The 23589-nt window shown below is 55.6% G+C and overlaps 3 protein-coding genes across 5 annotated transcripts; all 3 read right to left on the minus strand.

The window, feature by feature from the left end:
* Positions 1–12658: 12658 nt before the first annotated feature.
* On the minus strand, positions 12659–16279 carry LCNL1 (lipocalin like 1). Its single transcript, XM_039719900.1, has 7 exons — positions 15957–16279; positions 15484–15623; positions 14930–15000; positions 14236–14346; positions 13642–13743; positions 13388–13413; positions 12659–12815 (listed from the first exon to the last, which is right to left on the minus strand). Exons 1-6 carry the CDS (start codon positions 16050–16052, stop codon positions 13388–13390), a joined length of 546 nt encoding a protein of 181 aa, XP_039575834.1. The 5' UTR covers positions 16053–16279; the 3' UTR covers positions 12659–12815.
* A 1210-nt stretch (positions 16280–17489) lies between these two features.
* On the minus strand, positions 17490–20724 carry LOC120507363 (lipocalin-15-like). Of its 3 annotated transcripts, XM_039719890.1 has the most exons (7): positions 19873–20724; positions 19121–19260; positions 18864–18928; positions 18472–18585; positions 17905–18006; positions 17773–17794; positions 17490–17628 (listed from the first exon to the last, which is right to left on the minus strand). In XM_039719890.1, exons 1-7 carry the CDS (start codon positions 19966–19968, stop codon positions 17625–17627), a joined length of 543 nt encoding a protein of 180 aa, XP_039575824.1. In that variant the 5' UTR covers positions 19969–20724; the 3' UTR covers positions 17490–17624. The 3 variants fall into 3 exon arrangements, with proteins under 3 accessions (XP_039575824.1, XP_039575822.1, XP_039575823.1); XM_039719888.1 differs by having other exon boundaries at positions 17773–18006; XM_039719889.1 differs by lacking the exon at positions 17773–17794 and having other exon boundaries at positions 17497–17628.
* Positions 20725–20871: 147 nt separating this feature from the next.
* On the minus strand, positions 20872–23464 carry PTGDS (prostaglandin D2 synthase). The gene is made up of 7 exons (XM_039719898.1): positions 23278–23464; positions 22194–22333; positions 22035–22111; positions 21804–21917; positions 21498–21599; positions 21277–21302; positions 20872–21028 (listed from the first exon to the last, which is right to left on the minus strand). Exons 1-6 carry the CDS (start codon positions 23374–23376, stop codon positions 21277–21279), a joined length of 558 nt encoding a protein of 185 aa, XP_039575832.1. The 5' UTR covers positions 23377–23464; the 3' UTR covers positions 20872–21028.
* Positions 23465–23589: the final 125 nt, after the last annotated feature.

Here is a 23589-nt window from a genome sequence, read left to right on the forward strand (position 1 = left end):
GGGGCTCCGCGCCGAGGCCCGGCCCCGCGGCGGGAGCGCTGAGGCACGGCCGAGCCGGGCATGCTCCGAGCTGCGCCTCAGAGCCCTGCCGCGGCCTCCGGCGGCTCCCGGGAGCTGGAGAGGGACTTGGACGGGGGCCTGGAGTGACAGGACAAGGGGGAATGGCTTCCTTCTGCCAGAGGGCAAGGGTACATGGGATATTGGGAAGAAATGTTTCCCTATGGGTGTGGAAAGGCCCTGGCAGAGGTTGCCCAGAGAAGCTGTGGCTGTCCCATCCCTGGAAACGTTCAAAGCCAGGTTGGACAGGGCTCTGAGTAAGTGGCAGGTGTTTCTGCCATGGCAGGGGTATTGGACTATATGACCTTGAAAGGTCCCTTCCAACCCCAGGCAGCCTGTAATGCTGTGTTGGGATCTGGTTATTCCCCAGTCCCACGGGAATGGCATACACTGCGAGTGAGCAGCTGGGGAATCTCACCTGTGGGTTATGTGGCTGCTGGAGGTGTCTCATCCCTGTCTGCTCTGCAGCTGTGGCTTTGAGAGCTGGGTTTGCCAGACCTCATCTGCAGCCACTGGCTTTGGACTGAGGCGTGCACTGCCAAAGCACCCCCTCCATTCCCAGTCAGAGCCACATTCTTGGGTCACTCCCTTGCAAAACCTCTTTCCCTGTCCTGGATTAGTCTCACATCTCTAGGGTTCGCTTTTCAACCCCTGCATCCCCTTCAGAGCACAAATGTCCCATCTGGCTGCAGGACAGTGGGTGTTTGGTGGTGATGTGCCTCCACAGCCACAGGCCCCAGAGATGCCACATGGACACCCAGTCACACCAACAGCCATGTCCAGCAGAATGCCAGGTCGTCCCTGTTTGCTGCAGAGCTCTCAGGCCACCCACGGTTTTACCCCACGGAGTCAGGGGATGCTCTGCTAAATCCTGGCATCCAGTCTCTGGCCCCTTCTCTGGGCACAGACCTGAAGCCTTGGCACAAACACAAAAGGCTTGATGCTGAATGGGCCCTGCTGTCTGGGATCCCGCTGGCCAGCATGTGCTGCCTGATTCCCAGCGCAGGGATTCCCATGGCTGAGCCGTGCTGCAGGGCTGGGCTCAGCCCCAGCCCACACGCTCGCAGTGGTAGCCCCGTTAGAGCGTCAGTGGTGCCCTGGCAGGCTGTCAGCCTGCTCCGAGCCTGTCCAAGGAATGCTGAGAGCGAGCTGCCATGCTGTGGAGTGACAGGGATGTCAGGCCTGGCTCTGGAAGGAATTGCCACCTGCTCGTGGCTCCCCCTGCCACCATGGCTGAGCAGGAAGGTGCCAGATCGAGGTGGGTGACAGCATGGCATGGGGCCAGCCATCTCATCTGCTCCCAGCAGAATTGTTACCTCTTAAATTTTCTTTATTCCTTCATTTCCTTGGCCCTTTGCTTCTGTGGAAAAAAAAGTCCCTGTCTGGGATTTTACTTCCATAAGAAAAAGCTGCTGAGATGGCTTAGGAATTTAGTGCCCCCTGCCCAAGACTCTCCCAAAACAGATGCTGCTCCCTCCCTCCCTCCCTCCCTTCTACGACCTCCTTCCTGCTCTGGAAATGGAGTTGAGAACTGATGACACAAAAATGTGAGTTGAGATAAAAACCATTTACTGGACACAGCACTTCTGTGGGGACCTGTCATAGTTTGACACGGGAGGAATTTAGGGAAGTGACCTCAGCACTCCCCAGCATCACACAGCCATGGGACAGGGGCATTATTTCTTCATCTGGGAGCAAGTGGTGGGCGGGGAGATGGATGGGGCCATGGGAGCCCTGACCACAGAGGGGCTAAGTTGGATCCTCCATCACTGATCCATCAGGGATAAGCAGGGCTGGTAGCAAAGTGGGACCTGATCCCCTGGGAGAGCCAGAGAGGGACCCACTAAAGCCATGGTCACCACCCTGGGGGCTTGCAAGATCCTGCTGGATTAAAGCTTGGGAAACCACCTGCGCCTTTACCCTGACTGCAGGCACCTCCAGCCCTCTGGCAGGGATGTCTCCCTTTATTCATAAGTTATATACATGTAGCTTGTAAAACATACACATGAATAGACATTGCAAAAGGATAAGACAAAGATTTAATAAACATTCAAAATATTATTTCATTTTGTTTATTAATTTGTATATATTTGCACAAAATATATAATACCAAAATATATTTGCCCAAATATACTTCCTCCACCCTGATGGGTTGTCCTGTGTACCCTTGGAGTTGCATGCACCCTGGCTTCTCTGGAGGAAGCACGGGTCTCCCCTGAACTCTGAGAACAGGAATTCATGATTCTTTTATCCCTGGTGACACTGCTGGTCCTTTCAGCAAGCTCCACCAGTGTGAATTGTGGTGTGTTCTTATCTATCAGTGTCTTGGGTTGATGAAGGCTAAGCACAGACACTGTTGGGACTCACAGTACCCAGCCCTTCCCTGCCACGAGGGTTCTCCATCCTCCCCCTCTGCCCATAAGCTCCAAAGGTGCATTCCCAGCCCAACACTAAAGCTGCTACACTTGGCAGGAATGACCATTGAAGTCTCAGGTTTCCCTGGCAGTAGGAGAGCAAAGGGGTTGTACATTGCTCTGGCTCACCCCTGCCCTGGGAATCATGGGTAAAAAGAGATGGGAAATTACCATTTTATTTCCAAAGGAGCTGCTGATTTTGTAGGTGTCTTAAAATCTAGGTTCCTCACCTAGCCTTGCCTTGTCCATGTCTTCTGGGAGGATGTAGTACAGCCTAACCTGAGTGGGATAAAGCACGTTGGGTTCCCACTGGGAAATCTTGGCTCCATCAATCACAGGACACTAGTTTCCATAATTTTTCCTCAGTAGGATTCTTATAGAGTTTTGCTTGTAAAGTAATCCCCACTGGGCTGAGGTCCAGGGAGGACAGATTTCACTGTATCTGTAGCTGGATCTCCCTGCACACATTGAGTAAAACATCCATTTCCACCCCTTTATTTACAACACCAGGTACCACCCTCTTGGCTCCCTGTGTTGGGAGTCCCTGAACCCTTCCTGAAGGCACACCATGAACCAGATCCATCTGCTCTCCCACTTGCACTCCTGCTTCGTTGCCATTTCACATGTGGAAGCAGCTTTGTGTTCCCAGGATTAACTTTCAGCTCCAGAAACTATGAAGATCAGTCCACTGTCAATGGTTTTCCTACTTATACATATTTTATTGCATTAAGGGAAAGACATCCGGCTCTGCAGTGTCTGCAAGCCGAGCAGATTATCCAGCACTTACCAGGAGTGCAAACAGCTGAGTATTACTGCTGTGCTTTGCACTGTTTCACCTCAGAAAGGGCTCTGCTTGGAAATAAGAGCTCTTTCCAGGGAGCCTGACAAAGCCCTCATGTAGATAAATTATTAAAGAAAAAAGGCTTAACCAAGGGCATTGGCATGCCAAGGCAATGTGTGGACAGCCAGCACAGTTTGTCCATCTGGGCAGTATTTACTTCTTATGGAAAGAGTTCCCAGAATTGCTTACTGGGAGAACTCCTGTGGCCAAACAATTAGCAGTGTTAAAGAATCCTCTCCTAGTCTATCCAGAGCTAGAATACCTGCTACCTGCCTTCCTTCTGCCACCCCTCTGACAGGATGAGGAGCTGTGCAGTGCTCCACACTGATACCCAGCTTTATGGAGGAGATGAGACCCACCTCGCCCATCGCGGGCTCTCCTGCAGAGCTGGGCTCTCTGGAGCTGCACTGTGAGTCCAGCCCAGCAGTGCGGGCTTTCAGTCACAGCGGGAGAGGATTCTGTGGATTAGGAACCCAGCCCCTGGGTCCCCCCAGGCAGTAAGAGGTCTGCATGTGCTGGTGAGGTGGAGTGAGAAGCTGCCAGCTGTTCCCCCACCAGCTGTGCCTGACCTGCACCCCCAGGCTGTTCCTCTGTGTCAGGCCACTGAGAAACCTGTCCCTGCTGCCGGGAGGGCGCGTGTCACTCAGCGTCTCAGGTCACTCAGCTGCTTCCTCAGTGACATCTCTAACATCTGAGAACATGGCAGGACTGTATTGTGGACATACACAGGCCTCTCCTGATGGTCCCAAACACTGTTAAACAAGAACAGATGTAGGAGAAGATCGGGGAACAGATGCAGTAGCTCCTCTTCTCCTTCCAGGTTTCCTGGCCTGCAAGTGGAGATTGGTCTAAAGATCCCACAAAACGTGACAGGTCATACCCTACCTGAAAAGCTACTGCCCTTCATGGGAACAAATTGTGTTTACACCTTTAGTGAAGATATAGAAAGGTGTCCTGCTTGCCTTCTCCATCACAGATTGTGGAAGAAGATGTCAAAAAAAATAAATCTTTAAATGTTACAAAGTGCCTGCTGGCCAGTACTGCACTGGGGATGTCAGCCTCATGTTTGCACTGAGAAAACAACATGAGGCAGGTGCCTCTGAGAGTGTAGAGGACCAGAATGGCATCCAAAGGTGACTGTGGTTCCATCAGGCTTGAGAGTGGCAAGGGAAAGCAGAGACACTGGCCTGTAGGAAAGGCTCTGGGTATAACAAGAAACTGGAGCCTAAGGATAAATGAAGACGAGGTACAGAATATTTTGAATGTGAAACTAAAGCTACAGAATTTCCAAGAGGAGCAGACCAGGAGATGATTCACACAAGTTTGTAAGAACCTACTGGTGCTGACAGAGTTTTCGTCAGGTCCTTCCAGAGAGAAGGGTGGGAACATCTGCCAGGAGCGGAGCGAAGGTGGGTGCCAGGCTGAGAGGGTTGAGCACCCTCAAAGAACACTGTAAAGGCCCGCCAAGAGGGAACAGGGCACCTGTGGATGTGCTCTACAATGCAAGGGTTGGGGGGCTGTGGTCCTGGTGCCCAGCAGTTGGGTGGGGGTGTGTGAGCAGCCAGCCCAAGGCTGGGATGCCTGAGCATGGATGCCATGGCATTCATGGACACACTCTTCAATGCAGGAAGGCATGCCAGTGGGATGGGAGACACCTTCAGGGATGTGATGCCAGGCTCTGAACCAGGAAGGGAATAGAGATTGAAGGAGAGGCATGTACTTTACATGCTGGTTTGGGTTGTGATGAGGAGTAAGAGCTGGTAAACAAGTGTGCAACCACAGATAGAAGGAAAGAACCTGAGGGATAAGAGCAGCTGGGAGAGCAGTGTGGGCTGGTGTCTTCACATCTGGCTCATGGGGAAGATCACAAGCAATGGTAGCCTTGTTCAATGCTGCTGTAGAGAAACTCAGACTAGTACATGGAGCTGCCCATGGGAGCAGATGTTCCCAGAGTCACAGAAGCAGGTGGTGTGCGCCAGGCAGAGGTGAAGGAGCTCTCAGGAGCGTGTGATGAGGAGAGAGGCCAGCACAAGACATTGAAAGACATGATCAAAATATCTTCCTGGACCTAAACTGCCTTGGTAAGGAAGGAAAGGAATTTCTGCCTAAGTGGTGTTGGGAGCCCATCACAGATTCCCCAGCCAGTTTGGGGTGAGGACAAATTACCAGGAGAGAAATCCTTCAGGCTTAGGCTCCTTTTTCTTCCTTCCAGGAAGAATAGCTCTTTGGAGGGGTGGAGGTGCTATAATCACCTGTCTGCAATGGTCATTCTAGTTATCCTTGGATATAAGGACAACATAGCCAGCATAAAGTGAGCTGATGGGGTGGTTTTTTTGTACCTGTTCCTTTTGGCTGTTTTTAGAAGAGCTATTTGGGAAAATAACTTCAGAGCTCCAGTAGGCATGAGTTGATGTCATTTGGCGTAAATAGCCAAATATCAGTCAAAGATCAATAGGGGCAGATTGGTGGCTGTTGCTGAGAACAAGCACAAATCAGGAGAAGTGAGGCAAGCTGGTTCCTGCAGGTGAGCAGGTTTGGGAAGCTGAGCATTCAAACATAAAAGAGAAAGAAAAGGCACCAAAAAATCCCTTCTAAGCACAAGGGAGAGGCTGGTGAAACAGCTTCTCCCACAGCAAAAAAGCAACATACAGACACCAAGGAAGGACTCTGGAAAGAGTGGAATGTCTGCAAGGAAAGAAAAGAGCCTGTGCTGGAGATGGAGTGCAGGGAGCCTGTGAGAACAGCTTGCAGAGTTCCATGGGATAAGTATTCACCCTTCAGCCATGTAGATGGGGACAGACAGTCCTGATGTGTCCTCAGTACAGCACCCTAGAGGTCAGATAGCTCCTGCTCCCAGTGTTCCAAGAGGACAATGACAACTTAGCGCCAGTGACAACATGAGGGCACTGGGAGAGCAGCATTAGGGAGGGAGGAGAGTCTTCAGAGATTTGCTGAGGGAGGGAAATGTGGCTGCACCTGGACTTAGGAAGAATGAACGTCGTGTCTCCAGCAGTGAGGGTGCAAAGTGTTTTTGTGATGAGGGAGAAGAGGAATTTGACCCCAAACATTTGCAAGGCTTCAAGAGAAAGAAAGAAAACTTGGAGGGCACAAGAGCTCTAGGACTGCAGAGCAGTCTGCCTGCCTGCAGGATCCTTGACTGGAGAGTCAGGGGAATCTGGAGCCACAAGTATAGCACAGGATGCCAAACTGGCCATGGGGACAAAAGGGTTCCAGTCTGTGTAGGAAAATATTGATGCTGTGTTATTTCAGTGAGACCTTTCTGGGTGCTGCACAGGAAACCCACTTGAGGGGGAAGTTGAGCTGGGCTGTCAAGATGCCTGAAAAGTAGAGAGTCCATTGGAGAGGATATGGTGCAACATGGTCAGCCTGGAGAAGCAAATCCCAGCTGGGAGATGGCTGCTTCAGGAAGGAGAGCCCTTTGCTCGAGTGTGCTACTGTGGGCCACCCTGGAGCAGCAAGCCTGCAAGAGCAAGTGCCAAAAAATTACTTTGACCCAGGAATCAGCTCCTTGGATCTAATGCACGAGGGTTTGGACAGGATTTGGTATATCTGTGTGGTTTCAATATACTCCTGGGCGTATATTGAAAGGGGAAAGGCTCTTCTGGGCTCACAACCGCCAGATCCCATGGCCAGTGGCACTTGGGGAACTCTGGGGTCCTACACGGTGCCTTCCCAGGAGATTTGAGACCCAAAGTGCTCACTAAATAGGGCAAAATACAGAAGGTGTTTGGGATCCTAAATCCATTTGTCAACAATGAAAACTTCTTTTTACCTAGTATAAACCTATTTTAACTACAATTCCATGTTCACAGAACCTTCAAGTTGATTTGATGAAGCAGACGTGGAAAACTCCATGGCTGGTCCACGGGACAGTATCCCACAGATACACCCACCACAAGGCCCCTGGGGAGCCCACCCACCCCCACTCCCTTCCTGTACCCTGTCACCTCTCCATAACCAAGGGCATACCAAAGAGCTGGTATCCCCAGGACAGCACAATCTGGGTACCAGAAAACCAGATTGATGCTGCAGTCTGTGTGGTGGTGGACGCAACCTTCCCCAAGAGTGTCTTGTGCCAGCAGGTAGGGTCCATGAGAGCACCAGCACACACGTACAGACAGACAGACACTCAGCAGCTTGACAGTGAAGACAAGGGAGGGTCCAGGCATGGAGTTCTGCCATGCCCTACTACAAAGCAACATTAAAGGAGTCCAAGAGCCAAGGACAAAGCGTGGTTCAGGGTATAAATACAGGAAAGAGGGGGCGGAGAAGAGCATCAGGGATGCAATGGTCTGAGGGCTCAGGGGTGGTACACTGGGAAGGGACCAACAGGGAATGCCAGGGTGGACAGGCAGGGTTACACAAACCAATGGGAAAACGGGGAAGGGAGAACTCTCTAGAACATGAACATATAAGGGTAAAAGGGGTGTGGAAGGCCAGTGGGGAGGATGGAACTGGGACAAATTGATATGATGCTGCAGAGCACCCTTGTGGGGGAAGTCTCTTTCCTTGCCCTGAGCTGAGAGGAGTGCTTGGAGCCTATAGTGCATCTTTCCAGGGCATTGTCATTACCCTCTCCGGGGTGGGCTCATGGCCTCCACAGGTTGGGTTGTCTGGCACCTCTTGCCTTTCAGGAAGCTGGAGGGTGCAGAGGTGTGAGGTGCAGCAGGTTGTGTGTCCTGCCACAGCAAAACTCCTCTGCCTGTGAGCCAGGGCAGGAGGAACTGCAAGAGGTGCTGTGTGAGTGGGAGGCAAGTGGCATCTTCATTTCGTTCTTTGATAACTCTAGGGCTTTGCAATTACATGTGCTGATCTGATAGTCATTAGGGAATGATCAGCCAGTCATTGGCAGGGGCTGTTTGCCTTTCTGCTAATTAAGTTGCATTTGATTTGCAATCAAATCTAATGAATCAAGTGAGCTTGAGGTAGGCTCAAGGGAAGCACAGGCTAGCTCCACAGCCTTGCTGTTGGTGAGGAGCCACATCCCAGGGACACTGCCAGGAGCTGCCCTGTGGCACAGGGCAATGAGGGACACGTCTGCCAGGTGAGCAGTGCTGTGTTTGTGGCAGGGACAGGGCTCCTGCCGTGCTGCTGGCAGGTGACCTGTGAGGCTGTGGACTTGGAGACATGCACCAGTGTATTGGGTTGGCATGGCCAGGCTTTGGGGCGGGGGGGCTATAGGGGTGACTTCGGCACAAAGCTGCCAGAAGCATCCACCATGTCCAGCAGAGCCAATCTCTGGTGGCTCCAAAGATGGAGCTTCCACTGGCCAAGGCTAGGCCAGTTAGGAGTGGTGGTAATGCCTCTGAGATTACATATTTAAGAAGGAAAGAGGTTTTTTGTGCAGTAATTGTGGCCAGGTAAGCGTGGGGTGAGGATATGTAAGAGGAAAGCTCTGCAGACACGAAGGTCAGTGGAGAAGGTGGGGAAGGAGCTGCTCCAGGAGTCGGAGCTGAGATTCCCCTGAACCTGTGGTGAAGACCATGGTACCCCCGCAGCCCAAGGATGCCATAGGAGTGCAGAGATCCACCTGCAGCTCCTGGAGGAGCCTATGCTGGAGCAGGGAGATGCCTGAGAGGAGGCTGTGACCCTGGGGGAAGCCCATGGTGGAGCAGGATTCTGGCAGGGACCTGCAGACCTGTGGAGAGAGGAGCCCACACTAGAGAAGTTTTGCTCACAGGAGCTGTGACCCCGTGTGGGACCTGTGCTGGAGCAGCCTTCCTTGAAGGCTGGCTCCATGGAAAAGTGACTCACATTGCAGCAGTTTGGCTAGGACTGTTGCTTGTGAACTGGACTCACATTTCAGAAGTTCATGGAAAACTATTCCCCATGTTTGGGACCCTATGCTGAAGCAGAGGAGTAACTTCTGTCCCTGAGCTGTGTCCCATTCCTATCTCCCTGCACCACTGTGGGGAAGGAGGTAGAGCTGGTAAAGAGGGAGGGGTGGGGGAGAAGGTGTTTTTAAGGTCTTTTACTTTTCATTATCCTCCTCTGATTTTGTTAGCAATAAATTAAATTAATATATCTAATTAGAGCCTGTTTTGCCCATGACAATATTTGATGAGTGTTCTATCCCAGTCCTTAGCTCATAAATCCTTTGTCATATTTTCTCTCCCCTGTCCAGCTGCAGAGGGGACAGATGGAGAGGCTTTAGTGGGTGCCTGGGTTCCAGCCAGGGTCACCCCACTACAGCCAGACACCTGTGCTGGCATGGAGTGCTCCTCAGGCTGCCAGGCCGGGAGAGAGACAACGAGTACAGCCCTGGCTGCTGGCTGAGGAGGGGCAGGGAGCAGACCAGGGCAGAGACCCCAGCACGGGGCTGCTGCTCCTCTCTTCCTGACAGGCGTGTCTGGCCGCGTCAGGGGTTTGGGACCCCGTGTGATTTCCACTGACCCCTGGATGTGCACTGAAAGAGGAAAGGCTGTTCTGGGCTCACACCCACCAGCCCCAGCAGCACTTGGGGAGCCCTGTGGTCTCACTCTGCATTATCCCAGGCAGATGGACAAGCCTGGTCCTGATGTCTGCATGTTGCCACAGTCCTGCTGTGGTGACTACACCACCAGCTGGTGACTGCTGCTGCACCCATCACATGCAAAGGAACATCCAGGAGCCTCTAACACAAGAGTGCTTCAGGCAGGTTGGTTGGCCACCCTTGCACTCAGGTTTTTTGGGATCACCAAGAGCCCACAGGTCCCAGGCAGCAAGTGGGACCTGGCTTAGAGGCTGAAATTAAAGTGTCATCCTTTTGCTAGCTGGTGCTACTCTTACATCTACAACCTGAGATGATCCCATACAGTCACATTTTATTTTTAAAAAGAGAAAAAATGAAAAGCCAAGAGGATTAACTATCACATATGGCACAGAGATTGTCTGGAAAGACCAGCTTAGCTTTCCCCTGAGTGCTTAAGCTGATATTAGCAAATAGAAACCCTAAACAACATTGGGAAGCCTAAACGGAACCCAGCACGATTGCACCAATTTTAAGAATCTGATTAGAAATTGCATAAACATTCTTTAACTTATTGAAGACAGCTGAAAGCAACAATGTAAGACAAACAACAAAGACACCAGCATCTGGTGCCTTGCTCCTCTGCTTTGAGAAATGACAGCTGCACTTTATTCACATGTTCTGGCAGCAGGAATTTAACACTAGAAAATATTTGAAAGTAGCTGGTTAAATTCAAAGAAAAGAAGCTGATAGAAAACTGAAGAAACCCTGCATCCACCTTGGCCAAGAAGGAGCTTTGGTGGATCCTCAGAATGGACAATCTCCTCTGCAAACACTTCAGAAGTTCTGTCCTACCAATGGAGAAGGGCAAGTGAGTAATAAGGTGAAGGAGATGACATTTCCAAACAAAATAACTCAAACATCACTGCAGCACCCCATCTGCCACTTACACTCCCTTTGGTGCCCTCTAGTTTTCACCAGACAATGAGAAAAAGAGAATGTGCCAGGCTCTGCAGAGGTGGTCAGAGGGACAACAGATAAGTAGGTCCCCTCACAGTGTGGGAGATACTCACAAAAGCTGCAATAAATGCCAGATTTGGTTGATGTCTTGGCAAACTATGACACAGGGCAGACTGAATGCAACTTTTGCACAGAAAAATGACACCTCAGAAATGCACCTCTTTGGAGGAGTCAACAAGATATGGGTGTTGGACATCCCCATGTCACCTGGCAAGAGTCTATCAAAGTTTGCAGGGCACAAGCTGGCATAGGTTAGGGAAGAAGATCTCACTAAGATAAATCACAGAATGCTTCAGGCTGGAAGGTCATCCAGTCCAGCCTCCTTTCTCAAGCAGAGTCCCCCAGAGCAGTCACTCAGGATAGTGTCCAGACAGGTTTTGAGCTCCTCCAGACATGACTCCAGAACCTCTCTGGGCAGCCTGTCCCACACAGTAAAGAGTGGCTGAGAGGGAGAAAGGGAAGAAAGTCACCCCGGGAGGTCACTGTGCTGACTGACAGATATCTGTAAAACAGCTCATCCACGTGCAGTGAGTGCCAGAGGGGGCAGCACGAGGAGATATTAGAAGATCAGAGAATAGGAGAATGGGACAAATCTCAGTTGTACCCCCACCTTTTCAGGAAGGTGAAGGTCCAGGTCTGGCTCTGCAGCCCCAGCAGGGACATGGCCTGAACAGGGGAAGGAGAGAGGAGGGTGAGAGGGGAGGCTGGGAGGACAAGGAGGCTTGTCAGAGATTTAAGATCTGGAACAGCATAAGGAGCATGGACAGAGTTGATCTTGCATCATCAGCAGCCATCAGCTGCTGGTCTCAAACTGCTCCTAAGCCATCAAAGGCTGTCCCAGCATTTCCTTTGCCCCAGTACCCCTCTGCTCTCTCCATCAGCCCAAAGTGGTGTCTGGGCTGATCCCCACTGCACCAGCCTGGTCCCCACCAGCCCTGGTATGTTCCCACAGCCCCTGGCTGGGCAGCTGAAGATGGAATCAGCATGACAAGCAAAAGGGGGAGCAGTGGTGAGTGAGGCTCCCTGCTGCAGGATGCCACCATAGCTGAGTAGGTACCTAAACCCAGGAAGCCCTTAGGAACATTCAGGGAAGAAAAGTCCCTTTTTATCAGATATATTATGACATCTGGTCAGATTTGTGGGGGGATAAGGGAGCATTGGATGAGCTGCAGAGACAGATACAAGCTTGATGGAAAGGCTGAGGGACTATGGAGGCCTGCATGGGGACCCACCGAGTGCTCTGCACGGATGGGATTCACACCCAGAAAACACTGAACTGTCAGCTTGTGTGCCCTGGGACCCCAGCTCCAGTGGGGCTTTTCTCTGTGAGGTGCCCAGGGGCAGAAATCACAGGCAGCTCTCCATGTTTGGCTCCAGAGGATTCAGACAGCCATGTTCCACAACAGTTTGCAGTGGGGCAGAGAGTTCCTAAATCTGGATCTTGCCTTGCCTTGGCTCAGCCTGAGCTGTTGGGTGAGCTCCTGGGGCTCCCAGGGAGCAGAGAGCTGCAGCCACTGCAGGATAAGAGGAGGATAGGTGGTGGATGGTGCGGGTGGATGCAGCCCTCCAAACTCCAGCCTCATCTCAGTGGCCTTTCTCCATGCATCCTCCCTTGCCCACAGGATTCCCACAGGATTCTGACTGCACCCTTTGCTTTACCTCTGTCTGGCCTGGTTCTGCCCCTCTGGGAGGCACCCAGGAGGGAAAATCTTGTGGCTTTGAAACTGCCCTCACTTGGGCAAGCTCAGCTGGGATCACTCCTGGCTGTTCACCATCCACAGCCCCCCCCACAGGAGGACAACAGGAGGGACCACAGGGCCCAGCACCCCAGGCTGTCCCCACACAGCTACACCAAGACCTGGGGAGGATTTCTGTTTATTTGGCAGAAAGCAGGGACTGTGTCAGAGTCCTGACAACAGAGCTTAGAAGAAAGATAGTGGAGCAGGAGTCTGGAGCTTCAGAGCATGGGTTTTGCATTGCTTGGCAGGAGCATCCACAAACCAGTCTGCACTTTCTGGAAAACAAATGGGAGAGGTGGTGTCGAGGTGAGGCAAGGAGACCAGTGGGACTCTCCATTATGGTCAGTGCATTCTTGTCCAGCTCTCCCCAGATTTGTAGGGTGAGGCACCTCCAGCAATGGAGTTCTAGCAACCCCTACAGCTGTGCAGTGGGAAAGCACAGGCTAGGGGGGAAACAGCAAATATGGTTTGCATGGTGAGACACCAACCCATTCTGGCCAGGTTTGCCAGTCCACAAGCCCAGGTCCCTTTGGCAGGAGCCAGTGTCCTGGTCCTCACTGCTCAAAGGGCTGGGCAGACATTTCTCTGGTGGTTTCAGCTCACATGCCCATGTTCAGTGCCAGGCACTTCCCACTGGGGGTCTCTGGGTACTGCTACCTGGGGGCCCTGCTGTAGAGCAGTATCCAAAGGAATGGTCCTACCTGTGTGCAAGCTCCAGCACCAGTTCAAACAGCTCAACCCCAGAGGAATTCAAAGAGTTCTTGGTGGCCCTTGCCTTGGGGGCACCAAGAAGGTCAATTTCCAGTAGAGAACATTGCAAACAACGTTTTGCACTACAGCAACTCACCTACGGTTCACCAACTCTGCATTCCTCTGTGGAAACAAAGAAGAAGCCTAAGTCTGACACTGTGGTCTGAATAGTCCCACTTAGCACCCAAAATAGACTACTCAGAAGGAATTTGTGGGTTTTTTCTTGCTCAGTATGCCCAGCCAGAGCACCACTGGCTGCCAGCACTCCCTCCTGCTCAGACCACAAAGTGGTGGTACTGAGGGCTGAGCTGGTCCCTGCATGTCCTTGTATTGGCCCTGGGCAGTGCTCACCCTGCCGAGGCAAAATCCAGATTGTCTTGTCGGTGAAGCCATTCTGCTTGGCAAGTCTCTTGAACAGCAACTTGATTTTGGGTCTCACCAACTGGGTTCTGCCTAAAGACAAAGACATGAGTTAGCTCCAGGCTGTGCCTGACCCTGCATCTCCTGGGAAGCTGGTGAGTGTGTCCAGCTGAGGGTGGGATGGATGGCAGTCCCTGGAGAAGGCTGGAGGCACTGGTGGAGGTCCTGGAGAGCAGTGGTGGCCAGGCACATGAGGCACCCCACCCAGGATACAAGATGAGCCAGAGGTCCTGACACCAGCACAGGGACTCCTCTCTTGGCTCTTGTCCCCACTGATTCTGTGCCACCTGTGCAGCAGGACCCTTGCTCTCCACCCTTCTCCACCAAGCAACTTACCCAGTGCTGGGAGCCTGAGCCCCAACCTCTCCTGCCACCCCAAACACTGCTCCTTCCCCGGCACACAGGGAACACATGGTGGTCCCTGCTCCGCTCCTGCACCTCACCCAGGCAGGAGTGGAGAAAGAATGTCCCCTGGCTCCTGGCCTTGCAGGACCCTCAGAGCAGCTCGCTCTGCTGGCTACGCACTGTAAAGTCTCAGCATGTGCAAGGTCTTCCCGTCTTTCTCTCTGGTGGCAAAGACAACCATGTAGGAGCTGCCGTCGGTATCCACCAGCCGCACCGTCTTATTGCCTCTGTCTGCAAAAGGATGTGGAGAAAAATTAATTACCTTCTCCTGGAACCCCCCATGCTGCAAAGGGGCTGTAAAGAGCATGAAGCCCACCGAGCCTGTCTTTCCTCTATATCTCCCCATCCTGGTTTTCCCTCTTGCTAAGGCTCCTCTGAAAGCCTGGGGAGCCCACAGACCCCAGCAGAGCAGAGGGATGGGGAGGCGAGGGCAGAAGGGGCTGTGGATGGTCAGTGCAGGCTGTTGGTCAGTGTCAGACTGCTCCTTGGGCTGGGAACGGTGGAAAACCATCCTGGTCCATCCCTTGGGAACATCACTCACAGCCTCTTTGCAGAAGGAACCTGCTTTTCCCTAGGGTTTAAGCTTGGTCTCATTGTGTTTATCTCAGAGGGAGGGACTGGGGGGGTCTGCCACACTGCTGGGCCACCAGCCCTGGGATGTAGCTGGCACCTGGACACAGAGGGATGTCCCACCCAGGATACAGGAGGGGCAGGCAGTCCTGAGGGCCATGTCCCCAGGAACAGCCAGCTACTTCAGACAGGGATGGTGGGACATGCCTCTATCCTGCCCCAAGAGCCAGGCACCCCCACTCACCAGAGCTGTAGTATTCACCCGGGTTGCCTGTTGGCGTGTAGATTGATTCAAACTTCATGCATCTTTCAGGGCTGCAGAACAGTGAAGAATGCTCCAGCTGAGGTGAAGTGACTCCCTCTCCCCTCCCCTGTTCAAGGGTTACTACCCCAGGTGTGAGACTTGCTGTTCAGAGATGGGATGGTGTGGCCAGGGCAGGGGGGGACAGATACCACCCTTGGAACAATGGGTACCTGGACTGGCAGGGGACAGTGCTGGCACTTGGGGATTATCAATGCCCTCACTCATGCTCTGAGCTTCTGGGATGAGGCTGGTTCTGCTGGGAAAGTTGTAATTGTAGGGTCCCATCCCGCCCTCTGTGGTGGCACTGGTCCTGGCCAGTGTTGCCCTGAGCCTGCCCTAAAGACGGGGTGCCCATAGCTGTCCCAAGCCCCTGGTGTTCCTGTCTCAACCCCTGCCCAGGTCTTTGGCAAGTGCACTGAGGTGGAGACCCACCAGTGAAGGTCCGGGGAGGAATTTGGTAGTGAAGCCCGTGCAGAAAAGCATGTGGGACTTACGTGGGAATTGCAAAGGAGACCTTCAGGTCACCATCCCCCAGGACCTCAATGTTGGCCATCGCCATCTTCAGGTGGTCCTTATTTTGGAGATAGCTCTCGGAGTCAGAGGCCATAGCAGTGATGTACCATGTCCCTGCAATCTGGCAGTGAGAGCAAGCTGTGAGTCCAGAGGAGCAGTCTGGAGTGTCCCCTCCTCAGGGACCAAGCCAGGACAACCTCAGTCCATGCAACACCCACATCCTGTCCAGGCAACAAAATTCCCTTAGGGACACCTATGCAGGAGCTGGGTGACTGTCCTCACCTGGGTGTGTCAGCAAAGCAATGGTGGCTCTAGTCACGCCAGCTGTCCCCAGTACCAAAACACCTCTACAGTCCTCCCTGCTCTGCTGGTGACTGGAGAACAAACCCTTCCCTTCCCTTCCCTTCCCTTCCCTTCCCTTCCCTTCCCTTCCCTTCCCGATGCTCAGGGTCACCTTGCTCTCGTCCAGCTCCGCGGCTCCCAGGTCCCCAGCCTGCACACGCAGCAAGCACAGCAGGACCATCCCCAGGCTCAGCCCCGCGGTCTCCATCTCGCCTCGGCTCCTCTGACTCCCCCGTGGCTGGGGAGGGTGCCGGCGCTGGGGATTTATAGCTCCGTGCTGGCTCCGCCGCCCCCTTGGAGCCGTGCCGAGCCCGCGGGAGCGCTCCTGGGCTGGGCTTGGGCAAACGGGTGGATCGGGGCAGCGGTCAGCCAGGGGTGAGCAAACCCCTGGGGCAGAGCGGGGCTTGTGCCTGCCAGCCCCGAAGCGGAGTTACAGGAACCGTTGCACCACTGCTGAAATTTGGGATTTCCCCCGTTCTTTTAGCTGCTTGTGAAAGAACAAAGCGAGCGGTTGTTTTCCACCGGGCTGCCAGGAGGAGCGGGAGGTTCTTCCCGGCACGGGCCCCGGGGCAGCCCCGCTGTCCGGCTCGCCGAGGCCCTCGGTGACCCGGTGTTCTGGCCGGGCTGAAACGTGTCCCGGGGCAGCTGCTGGGATCCTGCCCAAATCCAGCCCTGCGCGGGCACAGCCTGACCCGCGGGGCCGAGCAGCTGCATCCTGAGCAGGGGCACAAGAAGGGGCTCATGTCGCCGTGGGAGTGTGACCCTCCTTCCCGCAGTGCCATGTCCCTGTGGCCTGGCTGTGCCTGGGGTCACCGGCCCAACACCTGCCTGGGCACTGAGGGACGGCGGGGCAGGGAGGCAGAGGGGGACCAGAGGCTGCCTTTGCTCTGCAGGAGGTGGAGGCGGATAAAAACTGCCCTTGGGGCTCATGGCAGCGTGGCCTTGCTTTGGTGAGATTGGGGGACCGAGGGGGGTGACAGCCATGTGGGTCCCAGTCCTGGTGCCACCCCACTCCATCTGGGTGGCCTGGGAGAGGACTGAGCAGGGAATGGGGTTTCCTGGGGGTCTCCCTGCAGGCAGTAGCTCTGTCTGCCCAGAGCTACTGACCACCCAGCTAGGCTCTGCAAGCCCCTGTCCACCCTGGCTCCATTCTTCCCTGCCCTGGCAGCTGCTCCCCTGTGCCTTCCCCATCCTCCCCATGCCAGGCACAGCAAACATCACATCCAGGGAGCCCCCTAAAACCTGTGGGGGCCTGACAGGAAGGTCAGCTCCAGGACTGTTGGGCTCAGGGTGCCTAGGGACCATGGCGCTCCCTCACTCCTGCCGAAAAGGCCCGGAGCTCGGGCGCAGCATCTGCATCTGTCTGCCCAGAGCTACTGACCACCCAGCTAGGCTCTGCAAGCCCCTGTCCACCCTGGCTCCATTCTTCCCTGCCCTGGCAGCTGCTCCCCTGCGCCTTCCCCATCCTCTGCTCCCCATCCTCCCCATGCCGGGCACAGCAAACATCACATCCAGGGAGCCCCCTAAAACCTGTGGGGGCCTGACAGGAAGGTCAGCTCCAGGACTGTTGGGCTCAGGGTGCCTGGGGACCATGGCAGCACCCCGCTCCTGCCAAAAAAGCACCAAGCTCTGGGGTAGCTTCTGCATCTGTTTATTTAGGAGGTTGAGGGTGATCCTGGTGTGGAGCAGGGGGTCTGGCAGAGCCTGGAGGATGGGAAGGAGCACCACGGAGTGGGGTGCAGAGCCCTTCATCCTCTAGGTCTGGAGCACACATGGTCCTTCAGCTGCAGAGGCAGGACAGGCAGATGACTGGTCAGAGCAGGGCAAAGCCAAGGTGACAGAGCCCCGAGGCAGGTGGGGGCCTGCAAATCCCTGCTCAGCCCAGGCCGTGCTGAAAGAGAGTCTCAGCTTTCCCTGGCCACACTCACCTGATGTCCCCAGTGCACTGATCTGTTGGAAAGCAAAGAGGGGGGGAGTGTGCAGTCGGCAGCACCCCAGCCCCGGCACAGTCTGCACACAGAGGGGCCACAGCTGCCACCCTGTGCCCTTGGGCCACTCACCTGACTTGGGCAGGATGGCCAGCATGTCCTCCGTCAGGCCCAGGGTGGGGATGAGCTCCATGAACTTCTGCAGGAGCTGGGGGCTCACGTCCTGCTCCCTTGCTGCAGCCACACACCCAAAGTGGGGGCTGGTGAGTGCAAGGAATCCCAGCAGCCAGCCCCACTCTGGGGGTCCAGGTACTGTGGGGCAGCAGCTGCACCCCAGGGAAGGGCCAAGGTGAACCCATGAACATGCAGGGTGGACACCAGGCAACCCACAGCTGCCCTGGGCTGGCAGCAAAGGGGCACAAGCCCCTTGGGATCAGCGACCTATTTGTTTGGGTGGTACGGGGTAGCTGGCGGGCTTGGGATGCTGCAGCTGGGCTTGCACACTTCAGGGGGCTCTGGTTCAACCCTCACTGGAGATTTCTTTAGTGCAAGGTTTCATTCACCACAAAATTAATTCCCTAGGTGATGGGCATGGGGTGCTGCTGGTGGTGGCCCTGACTAGTGGTGGGAAGCCCAGCCCCTGCCCGCTGCTGGTGCCCCCATCCCTTCCCAGGAGCCAGGTCCCCACTCCCAACGCACTGAGGAGCTGCAGTGCCGTGCTGGGCTCTGCCTCGCTGAGCTGGACCTCGTGCAGGACAGCGTAGTGGCTGTAGTCTGTCTCCATCACACTCAGATTCCTCTTGTCTTGTGCACCTAAGGACCCAGAGGTGACCAGCTGGGTAATGTGCTACAGTCTGAGCCGAGCTGAGGCCCACAGCTCAGTGCTCAAGCCTCAAATTTGCCTGAGGAGTGTACGAGGAAGGAACCCCTGCTTGATGTGGAGGAACCAGGTGCCCACCCACCCACAACCTCTTGCTGAGCTGTGGAGGCAAAGGGGCCAAGCCCACCTCCCACTACTCCTGAGGCATGGGGGCTGGGGATGCCCTCTGTTTCGGGGTGCCCATGGCTCCAAAGCCCCTCTCCACACATACCCATGTAGTGCCCTGCCTGCCCGCTGTGCTGGAAGAGCAGCTCAAACTTTTGGCATTTGTCCATCCTGGAAAAGGAACATGAAAAAGACAAATGTGTCTAGACAGCACCTGGGAAGGCAGCAGGGTGAGATGGGCCCAGCCTGCCCAGGGGGGTGCACTGAGGCAGAAGTGGGCAGCCCAGAGCAGTGGGGGAGTTCTGTGGAGGGGAAGGGACTTCCTGGCCCTCGGGGAACACGGCGAGCAGGACAGACACTTACAGGGGCCAGACCAACTCCATGGCCAGGTCCCCTTCTGGTGTGAAGCTGATGATGGCCACAGGTGACTTCATCCCATCCTTCATCTTCAGGAAGATGGAGCAGTTGGAAGCAATGGCTGTGACATGCCACGCCCCTGCAAACTGCAGCAGGACATCACCGGTGGAATTTGGAAAAGTTGTGGGGACCTGCCAGGGGGACCTGCACTCCTCCATAGGGGACTGGAAGCCCACTGCAGAAATTTGGCAACCCGCAGTGGATCTGCCACTGTCTGTGGGGACTGTCACCCTCTTCAGAGACCTGCCACCATCTGTGGGGATCTGCCCTCCACCATGGGGAACGTGACAGCCCACCGTAGAAACCTGCCAGCCGATGGTGGCACACCTGCCACCCTCTGTAGGGACAGAGCCACCTGGGGGCAAACATGGGGACCTGCCACCTTCCTGCACGCAGAACACCCTGTCCTACCCCATGCTAAGAGTACAGGTGCAGCACCTGGCCCATGTTCCCTGGGAAAGTGCCACACACTTGCAGACATCATGCCCCCACGTGCTGTTGTCCTTGCAGTGGGGCTATTGTTGGTGCTGGACACAGCAGCCAGGACTAACCTGGTTTTGCACAGGCTCTCCTGGAGCTGCCCTGGAGCTGGCTCAGGGATGGGGCTGGCAGGTGCCTGGGGTGCAGCACAGGCCCCCTGCCCCAGCCAGCCCCTCCAGCCCAGGCAGGATGTGCCAGGCAGCACCCTGTGCACTTACCTTCTTGGTGTCCAAGTCTGGCTGCACAGGGAGCTGGGCTCCTGCCTGCAGCAGGCAGAGCAGGGCCAGAGCCAGGCTGGGCAGTGCTGCTGTCATCCTCACCCTGGAGTGGATGTGGGCAGGAGAGGCTGCACCCCCTTTATAGCCCCCACTGCTGGCAGCACTCCTGCCCACACCAGCTTTATGCAACAGGTTGCACAAGAGCAGGGATAACCTGGCTTAGGTGACAGTGCTGGCCCTGTCCCCCCCAGTTCCAGATGAATGCAGCCTTGTGTGACACCCAGGCCAGGACCAAGTGCTGCCCGTGCCCGCTCTGTGTATAGGGAGAGTGTGACATGCATCCCAGGGTCCTGCTCCTGTTTGTTCCCATTGGTTCTAGGGTCTGTCAGTGGTGGGATGGATCCTGCCCCTGGATCCTCAGTGCCAGAGAATGGTTGTGTTGGTGTTCTACCCCAGGCTAAGCCACAGCCTGGTGCCCCCAGAAGGGGTGGTGGCTTCTTAGGCTGGTGGCAGCAGGCTCAGACACCACTGCTGGAGAGGGTCTGGGTTCATGGGATGGAGCCCAGGAAGTGGCCAGGATCAAGCCACACCCAGAGCTTACAGACATTCTTCTTCTTCATGTCCATCCTTCCCCAAACTTCTGGAGACCTCCTGATTGCCCATCGCCCCATTCCCATGCTGCCAGCCTGCTCTCCAGCAGGAAAATCAAGGCAGGGAGGTTGGGGGAGCCCAGGGTACCCAGGGGGCAGAGGGGGAGCAGATGCCCCAGTGGGTCCAAGACTCAGGGACCCCTTTTTGTGGGACAGGGCAGGTTCAGTGGCCAGGCAGCACCACGGGACAGGGCTGTGAGTGCACAATCCCGTGTCAGCCCAGCAGCCCCATAGCCAGGAGCTGGGGTCAGCCCTGACCACTAACCCCAGTCCCAACCCTATTGGCCATGCTTTCCCCTGCCCATTGCCTTGTTTGGGCCGGCCCCACAACAATCCAGCAGGCAAGGGCTGGTTTTTTATGGGCTTTAATCGAGACAGGGATACAGGTGTGGGTTGTGAAGCCAGGGAGCGAAGGCTGCTGCGGTGCAGGGGGGCCAGGTGGGGCAGGGTGGTCACCAGCTTGCGGTGCTGTTGGGGCTCGGGCTGGCAGCGGCTGGTGGCTCTGCCTGCAAAAGAGGAGGGGTGAGCATGGTTGAGCTGTGGGAGCCAGGTAACACACAGGGCGGCCATGGGCCTCACACTGAGTGGGTAGGCACCTTACAGGCTGGGTGGGGGATCCCCAGCCAATGTGAGGAGAGCAGCAGCCCAGGGAAGGGTTGTGGAGGGGCTGGGGGCTCTGTGGGGTGATGTGGCTTTAAGCATCCCCATACCACCTGGCAGGGCTGGTCTGAGCTCCAGTGAAGGCAGGACTCACCTAAGCAGCATCTGCCATGCATTTGTCTGCAGGAGGAAGAAACAGGGAGATCAGCTCCTCTGGGGGCTGTGGGAACTCAGCCCCCTGATGGATCCTGAATGGGGGCACCCCATGGCTGGCCTCATAGAGAAGCAGGGACAAGCCAGGAGGCTCTCCTTCTCAGTCCCCCTGTGGTATCTCACCCCTACTCCCCGACACCATCCCTGCACTCCCAGTCTCACCCGTCTGGGGCAGGATGAGGATCTCGTCGTCTGTCAGGCCCAGCTCCTTGGAGAACTGGGTGAACCTCTCCAGGCGTTCAGGACTCAGCTCCTTTGTCCGGCCTGCAGCCAAGAGCAGGGTGAGAGGCAGTGCCCCCATACCCACCAGCACAGGGCACAGGCAGCCCTGCAAGGGGGTCCTGACCCAGCCATCATCCCCCCAAGGTCACCCCAGCTTGGGAAATGACCCTAACCCTGCCCTTCTATCATGGAAAAGACAGCCATCCGGGGGGCATGGACAGCACGGGGGTCCCGGGGCAGACGTACTGTAGAGCAGCACCATGGTGGAGGAACCAGTGCTCTTGGAGATCTGGGTGGCCACCAAGGCGTACTCCTCATAGTTGGTCTCCACCACATGGATGTTGTGCTTGCTGCCCCAGCCTGTGGGGAACATGGGGCACAGCTGAGCCCTGAGCTCCAAATCAGCCACAAGGCAGGAGCAGGGTCAGCAGGGCTGTGAGCACATCCGGGGCTGCCCCACGGAAGCTGGGCACTCACGTGGGCTGGTGTAGATGAACCGCCCTGGCTGCTCTGTCTTGGTGTAAAGACTGTTCCTCGTCACGCACTGGTCACCCCTGGGAAGCAGAGCAGCAGAGGATGCACCAGTGGCCACTCCCAGTACCCCCTCCCCACTCCCCCTCTCCCCAGGCCCCATACTTGGGGTAGGTGGAGGTAACTTCCAGGTTCCCCTCTGCAGTGGTGGAGATGATGGTGGTGCACATCTTCATCAGGGGCCTCTTCTCCTTGAACCAGTTAGAGTTGGAGGCCAGGCCAATGCTGTACCATCTCCCTGTGAGCTGCACACAACCTCCACTCAGCCCCAGCTGGGCACAGACCCCCTCTCACCCCTCAGCCCCCACCAGCCCCAGCCCAGGGCACTTTCCTCTATCCTGGCAGCCCATTCCCTACAGCAGGATAGTGTCCCAGGGTCCTCATTTCACAGGGAGCTGCTACAGGTCTTGGCAACCACAAAACCCCGGAACAAGGAAATCCCTGTTTAATGACATGTCCTTCACTGCCCTTGGGTGTTCCCTTCCTCTTCACCCCAAGCCCAGGGAGTGTGACAGGACTGCCTGGCTCTGAGATACCATTCCCATCCATCTGGGGGTGTGAGGATGGGTCAGGACACTGGGGCCAGCATGGCTCATTCCAGTCTGGTGTATGGAGCCAGCAGTGTGATACCACTGAGGGGAAGTGCCTGCCTTGGAGAGCAGCTGTGCTGGGATCACCCTTGCAGCACATCCCAAACCCCTGTCCTTGCAGGAAGTGCCTCCTGCCATCCCCATCACCTCCCTGGGGTGGCTATGTCCCCCAGGACCTTTCCAGGGGAGAAGGGATGTAGGGGATATCCCAGCACAGCAGCCCTTGTTTTTCTGTGGCCCAGGGCTGGGGTCTTTGGTGGGGAGGGTTTCCCATGGCCCCATCTCTGTGCTGTCAGACTGAGACTGTATTTCTCACTCTCCCCTGTAAGATCCCTGTGCATCCACACCCACTGCACAGCACAGCAGCAGCTCGGACCCATGCCTAACCCAGCCCCTCAGCCTGGAGCCTTGGTGCTGGATCCCTTCCAGAGCCACCCAACCCAGGTGCTGGGAGGTCCCCAGGATGGGAGGCTGCATGTGCACCAGTGCAAGCCTGGCCCCCCACCCACCTGCACCACCCCCTCCCCACATTTTCAGGGCAAGAATCCCCCAAAACACCCCAAACCTCCAGAGAGGTGATACCGGTTGGCCTGGGTCACCTTGTCCTGCTGGAAGTCAGCCTGGACAGGAATGCTGTCCTGGGCGTGCAGTGTCCCGAGCAGGGCCAGTCCCAGGATGCTGAGCAGTGTGGTCTGCATGGCAAAAGCGAGCCGAGCCGAGAGCTGAGAGCTGGAGGCAGACACTGCAGTGCTGGAGAGTTTGTCGAGCCCCTATTTATGGTCAGGCGTTGTGGGGCCCCCGGGCAGCCAGCCCTGCCTCCCCCCGTGCCGTTATGCAAGCTGGAGCAGAGGACAGAGCGCTGAAGCCAAAGGGCAAGCAGGGGATCCTGTGAATGCTTCCCTCCTGTTGAT

Source organism: Passer montanus, unplaced genomic scaffold, assembly GCF_014805655.1.
Source record: "Passer montanus isolate IOZ18808 unplaced genomic scaffold, ASM1480565v1 scaffold43, whole genome shotgun sequence".
In the NCBI taxonomy this organism is placed as follows: Eukaryota; Metazoa; Chordata; class Aves; order Passeriformes; family Passeridae; genus Passer; species Passer montanus.